General features: G+C 38.1%; 1 protein-coding gene across 3 annotated transcripts in view; it reads left to right on the top strand.

The window, feature by feature from the left end:
• The window catches only part of LOC105227140 (cyclin-dependent kinase 14), a 335,072-nt gene that overhangs the window by 305,482 nt on the left and 11,401 nt on the right, over positions 1 to 18,189 (top strand). For all 3 annotated transcript variants that reach the window (XR_003845847.2, XM_011206351.4, XM_011206350.4), the window contains 4 exons: positions 2,427 to 2,601; positions 2,670 to 2,931; positions 10,744 to 10,956; positions 12,811 to 12,990. Coding sequence is in view for 2 of the 3 variants with exons in the window: in XM_011206351.4 (XP_011204653.1) it covers positions 2,427 to 2,601; positions 2,670 to 2,931; positions 10,744 to 10,956; positions 12,811 to 12,990 (830 nt within the window). In the remaining variant the exon portion in view is untranslated. The remainder of the gene's footprint in view (positions 1 to 2,426; positions 2,602 to 2,669; positions 2,932 to 10,743; positions 10,957 to 12,810; positions 12,991 to 18,189) is intronic.

The raw sequence follows: 18,189 nt of genomic DNA, 5'->3' as shown, positions 1-18,189 counted from the left end.
TGAGAACACTATATAATAGTTATTGTAGAGGCTCTCAAGAGATAGAAGAAGAGGAGACTATAAAGACGTTTGAAGGCTTTTTATAAGAAAATAATCGGAGCTATCGGTCAAGGATTTTTTGACGACATTACACGGATAAAAATTTTTGTACCGATGAACTTCTAGAGAACCACAGTTTGGTTCAAGGAGAAGACAGTAAAATAAGAAAATTTCAGTGCCGGTTGTATCACAGTAGGCCTCCCTTAATGGGTAATCTTTTTTCAATTTTTTTTTTTTTGTTTTTGCAAAAAACGCATCTCATTCACCCAGCCATTTCTCCGTCAGATGTCATCAAAAAATTCCGAAAAAAAGTGTTTATACACTGCACGATATACCTCATGATATGTCCAGAAAGTCCCATTATACAATAAAAATTTCTGTGAAAAAAATGTCAAAAACAGGCCAGATTACCCTGCTGACCCCTTAAAACCTAGGTGCATCGTTAGACGGCCACTCTACTTACCTAATTCTATATCTATCTCTATTTGTCTTAAGTACGTGTTGCAACCAGCCGTTAGGTGAATAAAACTATTATACTCAGTTGTAACAATTTGCCAAAGTATAGGTCTGAAACATCCCTTTTATTGAAACTCTCTCCCCTCTCTGATTTCATGGTTTTTGGAAGCTAGAATTTTTGTCGGACGACATACTCTAGTCTTATCAATTATTATTATATAACATTTTTCTGCCAGATAATTTCCCAAAGCAGACACTTTTCTTCAAAGTAGGTAGACGTCCCCTCTCTCGTCCATTTTTCTTTAATTTTTCACTGCCTATATTCAATATACCTTTCCTGCACATCTCAACCATCAATGTCATACATCGTTCGGCTTGAATTCATGTATTTTTTTTCCTCCTACAATTTAATTTAACCTAATTTGACACCTTAGCCATAACTAAATATCACAACAAATTGTGTAGGAGCAAGGCATATAAGAAAACCAACACCCATGCTTGCAAATAAACTAACCCAGTAAAGCTTTAAGGTGAGGTGAGGCATCAAGGTGTGCCATTTCGTTAGTGACACAGTCGTCTGGTCTCATCTTCTCAGCTCGCTAAAATACTTCACGTGGCAACACTTAAAGTAAATTCTTCGTAAAACGTCGGAGAAAACACTTTACGTCGAGCAACTCGAAGGTCGCCTTGCTCGCTTTTACGACCAATGTTTGCTTCTTTTATGGCAGTAAAAGTCGCAAATGGCGGTGTGGTGAAGCTTTGCTTGTTGCTCTTTTATGCGTCATTTGTTGTTGGCCCACATTCATATACATTTTCAGTGTAAATAGCAGGGAACGCACGAATTTCACTGGTTTTCGGCTTTAATTCACATTTACGCGCCACTCAATGCGAGGATACTTCATTTGGCTTGACATTTCGTCGCTTTGATGGCTGTCTGTCTTACTTTCGTCGTCTCTTTATGTGACATTTCACCGCACAATGTTGCGCCCCTCGTCTAGCTTTCGAAATTCTCTTCGACTTCTGTGACCAAAATAATTTTCTGCTCGGTTTTGTGGCGTGTAGCTTAGTTTTACTTCTGAGTGCCTGTTCAAATGAAATTTGTGGGAAGTTCTTGCGGCTATTCTACAGACTAGCCACCTTGATTTTGGAAATATTAGTTTTACTATTCTAATTTTTCACTGCAGTAATTCCATGATCTTTTTTAAGAAGTAACGTCAATCTGGATATCTTAAAAAATGTTTCACTCTCCCAGTTTAGGCTGTGAGTAAAAAAGAGCAAATCATATTTCCCTCAAGCTCTATTAGAAATGTTTGAGAGTGTAAAAAAAATTGTGTATTGATATTTTGATGTAAAATTTTGACTTCATCGCCTTAATGACATGTCAGATCGCCAATATCCTGTGTAAAAACCCCGAAGGAAACCCCGTTCGCTTTGTTTTCAGACGATCTCGAAAAGTCTGCAGGGCGGTTGTTGGCCTAATGACTGATCATAACCTACTGGCATGACATGAGAGCCGAATGGGTATGAGTAATGACGATACAAAGTACAGAGAAATAGGCATAAAAGAGACGCTGGAACATCTATGTACTATGCTTCTATCCAGCATTACCCAGAACTCGTCCTCGATATATAGGAGCTTCACAGTTCAGGGTACTGGACGAAGTATCAATATTGTATGCCACTCTTATAGTTCGCAAAACTCGTTGACGTTCGGTATGACGAATACTTCACCTCAACTTAAACTGAACCTTTATCTGCCAAAGACAGTATAACATGATAGCCGGTCAGTAAGCTCACTTAAGATTTTAACTTCTTTTTTTTAATATAAAAAAATGATCTTGAGAAATACATACTATAAATGTGTCTACTTTTTTTTCTCCTCCTTCAGAAATTTTATATTAATATGCGTGTATTTTTTGTTGTAATTACAGTTTAACTCATCAACGTGTTGCATTAAAAGAAATTAGACTGCAAGAGGAGGAAGGTGCCCCATTCACCGCGATACGTGAAGCCTCGCTGCTGAAAGAACTGAAACACTCAAACATTGTGACGTTGCATGACATTGTGCACACACGGGAAACGCTGACGTTCGTTTTTGAATATGTGGTACGTGAAAATTTTGCTGAAATGTTCGAGCTATTTTACCAAAAGTGCATATTTTACTTATATTCCAGAATACTGACTTATCACAGTACATGGAAAAGCATCCTGGCGGTCTGGATCATCGTAATGTTCGCTTGTTTCTGTTTCAATTGCTGCGTGGTCTCTCCTACTGCCATAAGCGGCGCGTACTGCATCGTGATGTTAAGCCGCAAAATTTATTGATAAGCGATTGTGGTGAATTGAAATTGGCGGATTTCGGTTTGGCGCGCGCTAAAAGTGTTCCCAGTCATACGTATTCGCATGAAGTCGTTACGTTATGGTACCGTCCACCAGGTGAGTACTCACACAATACAGGCGCTTTATATCCGCAAGTGTTGTACCTTGGTATATTATACAAATAGTGGGGTTTTGAGGTTTCAGGTTTCAGTGGTGTAATTTGCATAAGCGTGTGTTGCAAAACTAATGGGGATTTCCGGTTTTAGATAATATATGCACGTGCATTTTCCGTTGTGATAATGAATTTAATAATTTGTAGTATTAGAGTGATAGTAGCTGTTGTTTAGAAGATGTGTCATTCAATTATTGTTAATTATTTTGGGTTTTCTCTTCTGAGTCACGCATTGCAATTTTAATTTATACAAGTATACAATCTTTAATTCCTAGATTATTGCTTTTTAAAGAATAAGTATAGTCAATACCAAGTACATTCTATTAAACTATGTGGTTATACACATACAGTTGTCAAAGGAAAAAGAGAGGGCTCACCTGGGAAAAGAATTTTCCTTCAAAAAAATTAAAATAGCTCAGATTAATGGAAATAGCTCAGTCTTTCTCCAGAGGAGTGGAGGCCTTTCTCTTCCTTTGCTTCCCCTTTCGGGTACTGCGTCGAACACTCTCAGAGCCGGAGCATTTTCATCCATTCGGACGACGTGATCTAGCCAACGTAGTCGCTGTCTCCTAATTCGCTGAACTATGTCAATGTCGTGGTGTATCTCGTACAGCTCATCGTTACATTGACTATGGTACTCGCCGTTGCCAATGTGGAACGGATCATAAATCTTCCGCAGAACCTTTCTTTCGAAAACTTGTAACGTCGACTCATTAGATGCTTTCATCGTCTATGCCTCTGCACCATATAGCAGATTGATGAGTGACTTGTTGAGTTTGGTTTTTGTTCGTCGAGAGAGGATTTTATTTCTCAATCGACTACTCAGTCCGAAGTAGCATCTGTTGGCACGAGTTATTCTGCGTTTGATTTCGAGGCTGACAATGTTGTTGTTGTTAATGCTGGTTTCAAGATAGACGAAATTATCTACAGGAGATATTTTGTCTTGCCTTCGATCACTACCATACCCATTTGCTTCGCTTCTTTATCGAGTGTGAAGAAAGCAGAATTAACGGCGGGGTTGTTGAGGCCAATTATATCAATGTCATCTACGTACGCCAGCAGCTGTTCACTCTTATAGTAGATTGTACTCGCTTGATTAAGTTTTCCAGCTCGATTTTTTTTTTTATTGAAGAAGTCGCCTGAGAGGGAGTCGTCTTGTCTAAAACCTCGTTTGGTATCGAACGGCTCGGAGAGGTCTTTCCCGCTCCTGACAGAGCTTTTGGTATTGTTCAACATCAACACAGCCTTATCAGTTTTGCGGGGATACCAAATTCAGACATAGCGATATAGAGGCAGCTCCTTTTCATGCTACCGAAAGTCCCTTTGAAATCGACGAAGAGGTGATGTGTGTCGATCCTCTTTTCATGGCTCTTTTCCAAGATTTGGCACATGGTAAATATCTAGTCAGTTGTTATTTTTCCAGGCCTAATGTCACACTGATAAGGTCCAATCAGTTTGGTGGGCTTTAACCTTTCTCAAAGTACCCCCGATAGAACATGCGATGTTGAGGAGGCCTATCCGACGGTACTTGGCGCAGATTCTGGAATCTCCCTTTTTGTGGATTGTGCAAAGCACACTTTCCAATCGTTAGTATTTGAATAGCTCGGCCGGCTATCCATTGGCTCCCGCCGCTTTGCTGTTCTTCAGGCGGGTACTTGCTATTCGAACTCCTTCATGGTCGGGCAAAGGAACGTCTGCTTCACCGTCATTGATTGGGGAATCGGGTTCGCTTTCTCCGAGAGTTATATCACTGCCATTTATCAGGCTGGAGAAGAGTACCATCCATTTCAGTACGTTCTGGGCATCAGTCACTCGATCACGTTTGGGTGTTCTACATGAGTATGCTCTGTTCTTGATACTGAGTAGATTTTGCCAAGTTCGTCTATCTGCCCATTACTTTTTTAATTGTAAATCTATCAATAACCCATTCAAAATAAATTGCTACCTTAATTAAATGCATAATTATTTGGTAATTAACGTGTGAAATTCGTTTTAAATTAATTAACGTAAACCAATTGAAGCACGTATATAAATGAGATTATTTTGCAACAACGGAAAGTATGCAAGTAGAGACATATATGTATAAGTATATGTATATAAGTGCATACATATGTATGTATATATATGTATATACATATATGTATATGTGTGTGTGTTAGCGCATGTATCGAAATCGATTTGGCAGCGCATAGTTTTTAGTTAAAGTGCAAGTCAAACGCATGGCAATCAAGATATGGTATTGTCCTTCCTTTCAATTGTCGCTGTCATATCACAAAGCCAGCCACACACATGCACACACAAACAAAAACGAACATCCTTTGAGTACTGATATTGCAACAATAACAATTGTCAGCACAAACAAAGGGCAAGGCGCTGCCAGCAGCCCATTTCACCGTACTCCAAACATTCTCACAGAGGTATACATGTGCAGCTAGATACATATATATGTGTGTGTATGCTGGCTTCCTGTAAGTGGAAGGCTTAAAATTGAATAGTTTACATTGCCAGTGGTAATATGTGTATGTGTTCATATTCACGAATAAAATCGCCATTCTTGTTGCACACAACCCACGCCGCTGACTTGGCCTTTGTTAGCAACAATAGACGCAGATCGCACGCGAATAGCACTACATGCAACGTGATTATTATCACCAACAGCAGCAGGTTGTTGCATGCACCAATTGTGCCTGTGTCAGGTGTCACACGCATTCAAGTGCACTCGAACCTGTAATTGAGAAGCCAGCAAAAATGTTGAAGTGTCCGGAATGCAACAAAATTCGCTATAAAAAACTTAAGCGCGGCACATGACACATGGTAAATACAATATGTAGGTACAGTTATATGTACATCCGAAAAAAATAAACTCAAAATTATTTATTGAGTGCCCACGAGTTGAAATATTCGCATATTCAACTTTTAATTGGCTGGCGTGCATCAAAAATGCGTAAATACTTTGACTACCGCACTTGCAACGTAACTGTACTTGAAGAGCTTATTTGATTGCATGTAAAAATACAGTTAATATTTTTTTAATTTGTTCGCTTTGCTTTTGAGCTCCTTTTCTGTTATCAAGCGCTTTGTTGCATCAAATCAGCGCTAAGCTCAGTGTTCAGCACACAGATTAGTATACTTTTAGACCACAAAGGCCCTAAAAAAATTCGCTTCTACCCGCCAACACACCAACTTACACTAATCTATGCAGTTGTCTGCTAAAGAGAGAGAGAGAAAAGAAAGCATTTGTCTTACCTATTTATAATTCTCGTTAACTTTTACTTTGTTCGCATTTGTTAAAGTCAACGTTTCTGGCATCTCCTTCGCCTCATTCGTATGCATAATTAATTGTCTGCATATTTTGTTTCCTCCTCTTCCTCCTGCTACTTCTTCAACAACGTACTGCTACTGCTACTATGACAAAACTCTTTCTTTCTCCTTGAAATCTGTCTCATCTCTGCTATTACCTTTTACGTTACCGTTGTTTGGCTGGTTGCTTAATTCCTGCGTAAGCATCATTGTGGTTGTCAAAGGGCGTTTTCTATAATTAAATTAGGATCGGTTTTTTTGCTGCCTAAACTTCATGCAAACATATTTACGTTTCTAATTACTGCTTTCCACTTTTTCTGTCAGCTTTAATGTGAGACATTTATCTATGAGTTTTACACAAAAAAAGAGTAAATCAAATTTCCTTATTCAAATTTGTTGTGATTTGAAAAAGTGTATTCTTAGTCGAAAATTTGCCCTCTTAGACTACGCAGAACGACTGACCATAAGACCAACAAAAGCATAATCCAATAGAATTCGCCGTTTATGAATTATAATTGTAATATGCCTTTGACAATTCGTTATTCCCCATTTTTTTACTTTAAGTAGGTTAACTCTTTCACATCCGAGGCTGTTTTGTTCTTTTTATTGGCAGCACTTTGGGGTGAGAGGCTGCGCCTTCTCACTTTAGCTCGCCTTCAGATGGATAGAACAAAAGAAAGTTTACTCTTTCTTCAATTAAAGATTATTATTAAAAACCGAAATTCATCGTAATGGATTACTTTAGTATAAAGTTACAGGAATAGTGGAAACCGTACTTTTTTATGGCTGCCGATTCAATGGAATTCGAATTGCAGGTTACAAAACTTGTTAGCTGGCGGTCTTTGCTCTCCACTTGATAGGGTGTGACCAATAAAAATGAATTTGAAAACTGAAAAACATTTGTCTAGGTTCTCACATATGAAATTCACCGCATAAAAAATGGTCGATCCAACAGCGACATGTCCTTAGTCCTTTCGGTTAGAACCCCTGATAACTATTACATTTTTGCGTTGCCGTTAATATGTAAGTACATTTAACTACTAATACAAAAATGAACCAGACTTTATGCTACAATTTCAAAATTTATTCGTTACATTATACCGAACCAACGTTAAAAATTTAATTTTGAAATTCAAAGAACAGCGTGTTTTGTTTTGTACATTACGAGGGATTTCATCCATTTTACGGGTTCGGCTACTTAAATTCCGGAAGAATTTGGATATTTGATATGGTTTTAGATATGTAGGTTAAACCCGTTAGTATGTGAAATCACGCCCATTAAAAAATATAGCCCAATGGTGTGATATGTCTGTGCCAAATTACAGTTTTATATCTTAATTTAGAGCTTAGTTATGGCACTTTATAGGTTTTCCTTTAATGACGTTTTGAAGGATTGGCAGTGGTCCAATTTAGCCCATCTACGAACTCGTATTCACTTATTTGCCAAGGAATACGTGTACCAAGATTCATTACATATCTGAACTTTTATTCAAGTTATCGCTTGCATAGAGGCATACACGAACAGACAAACGGTCACTGGGATTTCAATTCGCCTCATCTTGTTGCTTGAGAAGGTCCAGCGGCTTCAGTTCTTACACAAGTTGTTTTTTGAATGCTTTCTATTTAAGATTTCGACGTAAGATGCGCTAATAGGTCAGTCCGAGTTGACTCTTCACGGTCTACGTGTACACTCTCAGCTACACTGCTGTTATATTTTCTCGAATATTATCCAATAACACTGTGGAACATTTTTGGGATTATTGTCTGGGGGGTAAGAAATTCCAAGTCAGGGTGATGGTACTAGGTCAGTATATTAAAACCCCCAAAGGGTTTGGCGGTCGTATGTGTCAGTTTTTTTATGACCTTTTAAATTTTTTTCCTTATCTTGATGTTTTTTTGCTTAGTTGTAACATTTTGGCAATTCCATGATGAAATGCGAAATAATACTGAACGAAAATAGTAATGACAGCTTGACACGACTCTGGCAAATTACGACGCATTTTGCGGAGTAATTGAGGCCTCAGACGCCGTGCAATTCGCACCATATATCGTGGCTTATTTGTGGTATTTTGCCACCTGTGGAGTCGCAATATGGTAGGAATCAGCGAAGACGGCCTCAGGTTGTTGAAAACTCCTCTCTGTGCAACATTGCATGATGCATGCATGTTTGCCTGTATGTCACACCGTATCAACGCATACGAATCAAATTTTTTGTCATACAGAATGTATTGCATTCAGGTTAAGAAGAGGTTTGTGAGTGTCATGTTATTGCTGCTGTGTTATGACTGTATTTCCGATGATGATGTGGAAAGGGGAGCAAGAGGCTTCTAGATGATAGGGTTAGGAGTAGGGGCCAAGACTGTTGGGACAATATCCCTAATGATCAGGTGACTTACGTGTACATCTGGGATGATACGTTTCTTGAGGTTAACCTAGGCTTCAGTTTTTATCTGTACCTAACTTGGGAATATTGATGTGCCTATGTCTGTTTCAAAAACTACTTCAAAATGAAATTTTTGTTTAAGTTATATGTATAGAAATACGATAGTTTTCTTTCATAATAACCACGATATAATTAATTCTGAAATTGAACCAAAAAAGCTTCTTTTAATGTACTTTTTCAATAGCCATTTTTTGATAGATCAATGTTGCAATGTTATGAAACCTTGACAGCTTATTCTAGCTAAAGCTAGTTAAAGTTTGTTTTAGACGTTATCTCTCGGTTAGGCCAAAAAATTTTTGATCTATTGGAATCATATTTAACTGTTTAAACTGCAACATGTACATATACCTATACTATACATATATTTATATTAACATATTCGAATCAACATATATTCTCTCATTCAAAATTACGATATTTTAAAGCTTTAGCGCATGTCTATATGCACAAATGTATGTTAGTATGTAAGTATGCTAAATTCTACGTGTAAAATCACACAATGCCAAGTGTAGTATATAATCGCCTTCGGCTGCGAACAATTTGTGCTCATTAAGGCTTAAATGAAAAGATGATGAGACGTCTAGCAGTTCAACGAGAGTTCATTATGCGGTCAGATAAAACGATATTTTCGGTTTATTGCGAAGTTTGCAAAATTCAAATTTCCAATTTTCTATTTGATTATCCATTTTCTCTTTATTCCACTTACTCATTGCTTTGGCTACCAAATCACTCAGCTGTCTGTGGACTTTGAAGCGGCCGCAATGCGAACGCTTTTTGTGTTGCTGTGAACTTTTTGTGCTTTGCACGGCATCGGTTCATTTTTGCATACTTTGCTGTGTCTAACAGGTCAAAAAGTTGTTATTGACCGTCTATCTGCAGTTATGCAAGGTCCTTAGCGTAGCCATCAATCGGCTTTACTGTGTGCAAATCAATATCCTGTCTGCCTTAATTTACTTTGCGAATATTTCCTATACTTTTTTGTGATATTACATATACATATGCAAAGTAGATTTGAAGCCAGATATAGTACGTTCTAAATGTGAGTGTGTGTGTGTGTGTACACCTGTCGGTTATGTGCGGTTGGTCAGTTCTTGTGGGAGTAGCTGGCTATTTCCCTGTTGGTAGTCTAGCCGGAAATATGGAGAAATATGGAGTTTCCTTGGCTTTTTAATCTAGCTTCTTCTTTTGTTCGCAGAAAGAGCAAAATAGCAAAAAGAATATTCGTTAGTTGTTTTTGTTGTACGACATCGCTTTACTTTTCAACTGCGTTGTTTTCTTTTTTCTTGTTGAATTATGAATTTCTGCTTGGGATTTTGCGTCTGAAATTATTCACTAAATTTTTGTACCTCTGACAGTGATACCAACCAAGGAACAAAAATATTTCGACGAATGAATTTTTGCGCGAAATTAGAATTAAAAAGTCTTACTGATTTTTGCCCATAGTAGTATATGTATGTATATGCATATGTCATTCTGTTACCTTTTTTCTTTTTTAAATCTGTCGGTTACTCATACGCAGCGTTGTACACATACAAAATATGCAAATTTATACATATACCTATATACCCGTATTTTTACATGAACGCTCGTATCGTTAGGTCAGGTCAGGCATCGCTATTGTAATGCTGGACTTTAAATTAAGTCCAAAGTGCACGCTTGCTTATCTTTTGATAGTTTAATACTTGTACCATGCAACCTCTCAACGCTCAGCTATGCCAGTTGTCAACTGGTTGAGCTTTTCATTTCATGAGAGATGTGTAGCACACACTGAGTTTTTCATTTGTGTGTATTTTTCGTTTTTTTTTTTTTGTTGGTTTTTGCTGTGTCTGTTAATTTTTAATCTTGAATTGTGTGGCTTAGAAAGCTTTAAATTTAACTCTGTCGTTGAGCTCACCACTCAAATGAAAGTCATCACAACTTTTCTTTAGTTCATACATTTTATATACATACAATTTTAAATGAATATATTTATTCGTATACATATGTATTCGCATATTCTTCTGTCTCTTTCTAGATGTTCTGCTTGGTAGCACTGAATACTCGACATCGCTGGACATGTGGGGTGTCGGCTGTATATTCGTGGAAATGGTCACTGGCATGCCAACATTCCCCGGCATACGTGATACATATGATCAACTGGATAAAATATTTAAATTGCTCGGCACACCCACCGAGGAGACGTGGCCGGGTGTGACACATTTTCCTGGTTATAAACCGCATAAGTTAGGTAAGTTAATGACAGAAAAATAAAAAAAGAAAAATGGAAAATATATACATAGCACATTGTGAAAAGTTGTTGCGCAACAAAGTTGGACGTTATTGTTTTACATTCTAATAAAGCTCAGGTAATACGGCTGGTAGTTTTATGTACCTTGGTATATTTAATGATAATGTTTGGTTTGTTGCTATAATAGGCACACATTTCACATGCAGCTTTAAAAGGAGTAAAATTAATAAAAAAAAATTAGAAAAAATTCGAAAATTATTTTTACTTTCAATAAATAGTCGGTTTCGATCAATATCGGTTTTACAATAGTTTCCAGTTTACCTATAATTGGTACTCCAAACTCCTTAATATAGCCGTTTATAGCAGATTATAATCTTTTATAGCAGACTTTTTATGCATTCCAGGCTTTGTCAATTCATAAGATTCAATTTCATAAGCCTCCTAGGACTATAGAGAATAGCATTCAGTCCGCGGAATTATGATCCTTATCTCAGAACAATGTTGGATATAATTTATTCTGATCTCTATAAATAGTTTGGTTCGCTGCTCCTCTTGGGAGCTCTTAGGATCTTGCTTCAATTCAGTAATATTCTTTCAAAATGAAAACAGAGGACTCTAATCTGACATTGGATTCTTTTGGATGTAGGATATTAAAAATAGTAATAATTTTTTTTCCTTTCGATAGCTTCATAAAAATTATGTTAGTATATTACGTACTACCAGATCTCTTACTCTAAGGCTTACCGATCTCAACGGGGTTAGATGTTCGAAATAATAACCCTTGGCCGGATAAAATATGGGTCACTTCCGGTAACGTAGAACCAGCTGTTGAGCGAATTGTACCTTTTACTAGGTTGCGTGAGATCGTAGAGCTGATCCTTATCAATGGATCTCAGTTAAACAACTGTTGGTTCTTTCATCATCCGATTATGCTTAATCGACGAAACCTTATGTGCTTAAAATGGCGGCTTATTTTATTTTAACAAAGTCTAATACGGAAGAAACTTGATGCTAGTGAGCTACTCCTTGACTAGTCAGGAGTTATCGGTCACTTGGCTATCGGTGCAAACAATGCATACCTCTCTGAAGGAAGCTCCATTTTGGAGCAGTCCATCCACTTCTATCTTTACTGGCATATACAACGCAGTTCTAGCCGCGTTACCAACAGCGCACCGTCGTTTCTTCTGTTCATTATTCTATGCTTTTAGCAGTTATAGTTATAGGACTATACCCAATTCCCTCTCTTGCGCCCATGCAGTCTGAAAACGTGAGTAACCCTTGTGTATGACGTAATAACTAGTTAACCCGTGCGGAGCCTGAGATCACGGCTAAATCAGAGAAAGCTTCAACGAAGCCACTGCGACATATTCGGTTCAAGGGTTCGCCGAAGTCTAATTGCGTGGGTCTTGAAACAAGCTACATATGTATATAAATGTGTATAACGCTTTAAACTACTCGCCTCGTGAGTTGTGCGCTGGGTTTTGGAACCTACCACGTTGAAATCAATCCCAATGAAAAGCAAACAACAGCTACTTTGGTCTGGTAGCCAAAAATTATAATAGATCGAGAGCTCCCAACAGAAAACTCTACTTCCTACCCCTCTTTTCTACTCTCTCGTTACTTCGATTCAACCGTGAAAAAGCTCAGTCTCTTTTGGCAAGAAACATATTTAAATCTCGGTTACTTGTGTGTATTAGGGTGGAACCTTTTTGTCTGTTTTTCTATCCATGGAATTGGTCTATTCTACATATATTAAAAAAGATTATCATAAATATATATCATATAAATAAAATATAATTTATATGTATTAATAATTGAATGTTTGCATGCATTCTATCTTTTCTCCCCACGCAGGTTTTTATCGACCCCGTAAACTAGGTCACAACTTTCCTAGACTATATGATATCGTTGATGGTGAGACGATAGCGAATGCCTTCCTGCAATTAAATCCAGAACAAAGAATAGGAGCTGAAGAAGCGCTGCAACATCCCTACTTTGCGCCGTTGCCGAGAAAACTTTACGAGTTGCCCGATGGTGAGTAGCGCTGCAAAGTCAAAACAAACAAAAGTAGTAGTAGTATTATGTATATATAGTCGAATATAAATAAAAATACGTGTATTTGATTTTTGAGTGCAAATAATTTCGTGCTATTAATATAAATACAGGAATGCAATTGTGAAAAAGTTTTCAAATACAAAATTTCAGAACTTCATTTGCCCAGTCAGTTTGCCATTTCGAGCGTAAAGCCGACTGTCTGTATTTTTCTTGAAAACGGAAATAATAATAAAGTTTTGCAAAATACACAAAAATCTATACAAATACGAAAACTAGTGACACAAGCAGACGAGCAGTTGAAAAATGCCAGTGACAGCTACCGAGTTCGTTTGTTTGCTTTGAGCGGTATAAACTCATTTCGGATTTAAATCGACATAATCATTGTCACCGTTAAATGAAACGACAATGATGAATACGGCGAATTTTCAACCTTTCAATGCCGTAAATGTGCGCAAAATGTAGGAAAACTTTTGCCGCGCAAAAAAGCCAAAAAAGAACAAAGATGTGTACGTAAAAAGATCACTTCTGCCAGCAGTTGACAGAAGTTGTTCGGGAATTGTAACGAAATGCTTGAGTAAATAGTAAGAAGTCTGAGAAAAGTTTTCGCAAGCAAAGTAATTTAATTAAAAAGTAAAACATTTACTCAACTTACTCGCGAAAAAGCTGTTCTATAATTACACTGCACACACACATGCAAACATACACATGTTATATAATTTGACTGGCGGCAGGATATTCAAGAGCAGTAGACAGCAGGACAAATATCAAGAGAAGCCTGTGCAAATAGTTTGGTATATCTTTGAATCCATATGTGGCAGCTTAAGTTGCACATACTTAAACTTTTAGATACCGTTGTGCTGCAGGCATCCGGTATGTAATTTAGAGGGCCGATAATTATTACAGCTTCGATAATCTTAGGCTGAATAGGGTATACATATTGAGTATGTCACGAATTTTGTAACACCCAGAAGGAAACCTATTAAAAATGTATAAATGATGAACAGGATGAGAGGCTGCTCATTAGTCGGAACCATAGATGTCAGACTACTATAGCATACCTCGACAACATGTGAGATTAGATTAGATTGATAAATAGATAATGCACCGCGACCTTAGGTCTATTGTGCCCTCTCCTAAATCACAAATACTCTGCTAGCCCCAGCATATTGAAAAAGTCCAATATACTGCTGGGTGCTAGTGAAGCGATGTGATCCCTATTTCGAAACATGGATCAAGGGACCTTCGACCTGCGTTTGCAGACTGCCATGTCGATTAGCAAGTATTCTAGTATTTCAGACTTTCTGTCACATAACCGGCAATTTACGCAAGAAGCTAGGTCTATGTTGTATAAGTGCTTGAGTGGTCAGTGTAGAATGCGACAAGTGGTCTGAATTTGTCCCTTGGGAGATTAATTACACATTTAAACCTGCTGAGGTTGTAATCCCCCATTAGCAGCTTAGCATGTCGCATGCCTTGAAGTTGTAGCCAGTATCTCTCTCTGACTGCTCGTGAGTTCTGAGTTTTTTTCGGCAATAGCTCGCTTCAATTTGATAAGCTTCGTCGGTAGCGTTTCCCATTAAGGGTTTCACCCGGTTTTATAAGCTCAAAGTACGAAACACCTTTCTGACTGCTCAAAATACAGAGTACCTTGGCGTAATTGATATTCGGCGTTGCCTTTGAGGTGCTCGATGATGATTTTTTGCGATTGGGTCTCGCAGTGATCTCTTTTTATCACCAGCCCCAATCTGATGCAAAAAGCATTTGTTTTTGTAGTGTTCAGACAGCATTTCTGACTTGTGAAATCGTCTTTCAACGTATTTTGGCTTCAGTTCAATTTCCTTGCTTTAGAATATGCCCGACTGCTTTAAAACCTTTTGAAATGGCAGCTTCAGTGTTTCCCAAAGATTTTGCGAGCTCTTCTTGTGTACGGCAAAAATATTTATCGAATAATGCTACCAATTCCTCACCTTCAAAATTTTTTCACCGCTCAGTTGAGGGTAGACTTATATCAATCGTTGCTGACTTCTTGGCATAGACCATCGATTTGGTGTACCTCTACAGGAAATAGTCTAACGGCGTCAAATAGCACGACCGAGGCGGCCAATTGACTGGGCAATTTCGTGAGATAACACGTTCACCAAACTTGGTTTTTAGTAAATCAATTGTGACATTCGCTGTGTGGTTTGAGGTGCCTTCCTGTTGAAACCACAAATTGTCCAAGTGCATATCATCCAACTCGGGCCAAAAATAGTCGGTTATCATTGAGCGGTAGCGATTCCCATTCGCACTAACGAGCCGGTTTTCATCATCACGGAAAAAGTACGGCCCAATGACGCCGCCGGCCCATAAACCGATGGATGTAATGGTGACTCATTGAGTACGTGTGGATTGCTGACTGGCCAATAATGTATATTTTGCTTATTGAAAAAAGCCATTCAGCCAGGAATGAGCCTCATCGCGTAAGACGATTTTTCGAGGAAAATTCGGATAATTTTCAAGTTGTTGCTCAGCCCAATTCACAAACATTCGACGATTTTGGCGGTCAAGCGGCTTCAGTTCTTGCGTCAATTTGATCTTCTTAGGATGTAGGTCAAGATCGTTTCGCTAAATTTGCCACAACGACGTGAGAGCGACGTGTGCGAGACTGATTTGGGTCTTCCTTAATTGATGCACTATCGGCAGCAATATTCTCCATATTACGAGTACTTCTTTGTCTCACTGACATTACGTATTGTGCCTGTGGATTAAAATTTTTCCACTTGACGTTCAATTGTTGATCCGAAAAGACATACCGCTTTTAAAGTTGAGGCTACTAACTCCGAATTTGGGTAGAAAATTTTAAAAATTTCGTCTCGTTTTCGGATCGTATATCATTCCATTATGTAATGGCTGATATATTGAAGAGAAATGCCAAAAGATCGAGAAAAAAATATGACCTCGTTTGCTGTCCCTATCGGTTTACTTTCGATGCGTCCTTACATGTTGCACCGCCAGAAGGTGACGTACCTTACATACCATTTTTTTGTATGCTTAAATATGGCTTTAGTCTCCAGCAATAAATTTCCTTCATTTCAACTAAAAGTAATTAATTTTTACATTTTTTAATAAATTTCAATATAAGAATTTTTTAAATTTAATTTTTAAAAGGGTGCAGCACATTGCTATAGCTAATCTGCTTAATCACTCATATCCCTTTCAAATCCATGCGATTCGCAGTATTAAAAGCCAATTAATGACAGAATCATACATTCAGAACGCTTTCGATTATTCACGCTTGGAAGCAGACACCAGCGGGAGCACTTATATGCGCACGCCATAAAACAAGTAATGCATAAGAACAAAACACCGTTTTATCATTACCACAAATCATGAGTAAATCCAGCGACTAAGTCACTTCATTACGACGACCGAATGACTGCACCAAGCACTAAAAAAGCACTTATGAGCAGCCATGCGACCAGCTGCTGAAGGCAGCAAGCCCAACTTCAGCGTCAATATGGCAGCAACAACGACGCACTGCAATACATAGTGAACTGTGTATGTATGGTATATAAGTGTGTGCAATCACATATCCTTGTAGTTTTCCTCGCCGGTTATTTGCGATTGCATTGTGGCACAATCACTTCGAATCCTTGCTGTCGCAACACAATGCCACCAAATGGCAATTCCAAATGCAACTCGAATTTGCAAACTGTCGTAAACACTCATAAAACATGCGCTGCAAGCGATAGCAGTCGCCAGCTATGCCAGTAAGTGTAGTGGTGCCACAAAACCGAGACGGCAACAGCGGCATTGCGTTACGTTGCGGGTGGCGCTGTCCGCGGCGAATGCACTTGAATTTAGGTTTTTGTGCTAGCAACGTGTGTGCGTGGCTATAGACGGTAGCAGTAACACTGACATACATACTTACATGCAAGTGCGGCACATTCGGGCCGATTTCCGTAGACTCAACTAAAACTTTTTTGGGGTAGGCAATGTTTTCTAATAATGCCGTCGTTGTTGTTGTTGTGTTGTGTTCGTTTCGGCTTGGTTTTGCAATGCTCCTCGCATTACATGTGCGTTTCGTGTTTTGAAGCAACAAAGCGTCAACACACCGCGCTGCTGCCAGTTATCCAGTGGCTACGAAAGCACCTGCCACATGCCACCAATATTTGGGGGAAATGGGTTAGTTCCAATTGCAGTTTCATCGTGGTTATCGTTGTATATTTAGCAAGCTCTTTGTTATTGCACTTTGGTTGTAATTCAAATAAGTGCTGGGAGAAGCGCTTGTAATAGTCGTAACGATTCCTCATTCAGTGTTGTTTTTGTGTTTTCCCAATTTGCATTTAATGCTTCGTTGACTCGTTGTTGCGCACCTTGCTTGCTGCTTGCTGCCTGCATCTGCTAACGGACGAGCATACATACATACATATGAACATATGCGTTGGTTGGTCCGCATGTCTTTCGGCAATAGCGTATCAACCAACTCCTCGCCGGTTTGTTTGTTGTACTATTTCTTCGTTGCTTACACCATTTCTTGCAAATTGCTTTGTATATACATATGTATGTATGTACAAACATGTATTTATTTTATATATAAGACTATTGATGTCCGTGTAAGTATTTATATATTCGAAAGATTTTTTTATTGTTCGGGAATGAATGGAATTCGGTTTTACTTTTCACATTCATTGCTCAATTTAATTATTCAATTTATTTATTTATAAGACCAGAAGTGGTTTGAAAGCAAATTACACCGAATGGTGAAAGAAAATTGCTTATTCGATTGTGTTTAAATATTCAATGAAATTAGTACTTGGCATATTTGCAAAGTCATAAAGTGTGTGCAAGTATTTGCTATGGTCTCAAACATTCCATATGGCTGCTCCTTTAAAGCTTATATACTTGAATTTAGACGAAAGTTATATGAATGTTTGTATGTTTGGATATGTCGATTTCGTTTAACAACCACTTATCGGCCATACAAAGGCAAGTAAAATGCTAAAATAAACAGCAGCGGAAAAATAGTTAGCCAGCACTCATTACTGAGTATGGCAATTAAAATGTATACTCGAATATGTGAATGAAATATAAAAGCAAAAAATGTGAAATATATTCACTTCTATAATTTTCATGTAATCTTCCTTGCTCTCGTATGTGTTACTTGATTTATACTCAGCATGGTTTGCCATTTCATAT

Source organism: Bactrocera dorsalis, chromosome 5 (assembly GCF_023373825.1).
Source record: "Bactrocera dorsalis isolate Fly_Bdor chromosome 5, ASM2337382v1, whole genome shotgun sequence".
NCBI lineage: Eukaryota > Metazoa > Arthropoda > Insecta > Diptera > Tephritidae > Bactrocera > Bactrocera dorsalis.
This window is presented reverse-complemented; position numbering and strand designations above follow the sequence as displayed.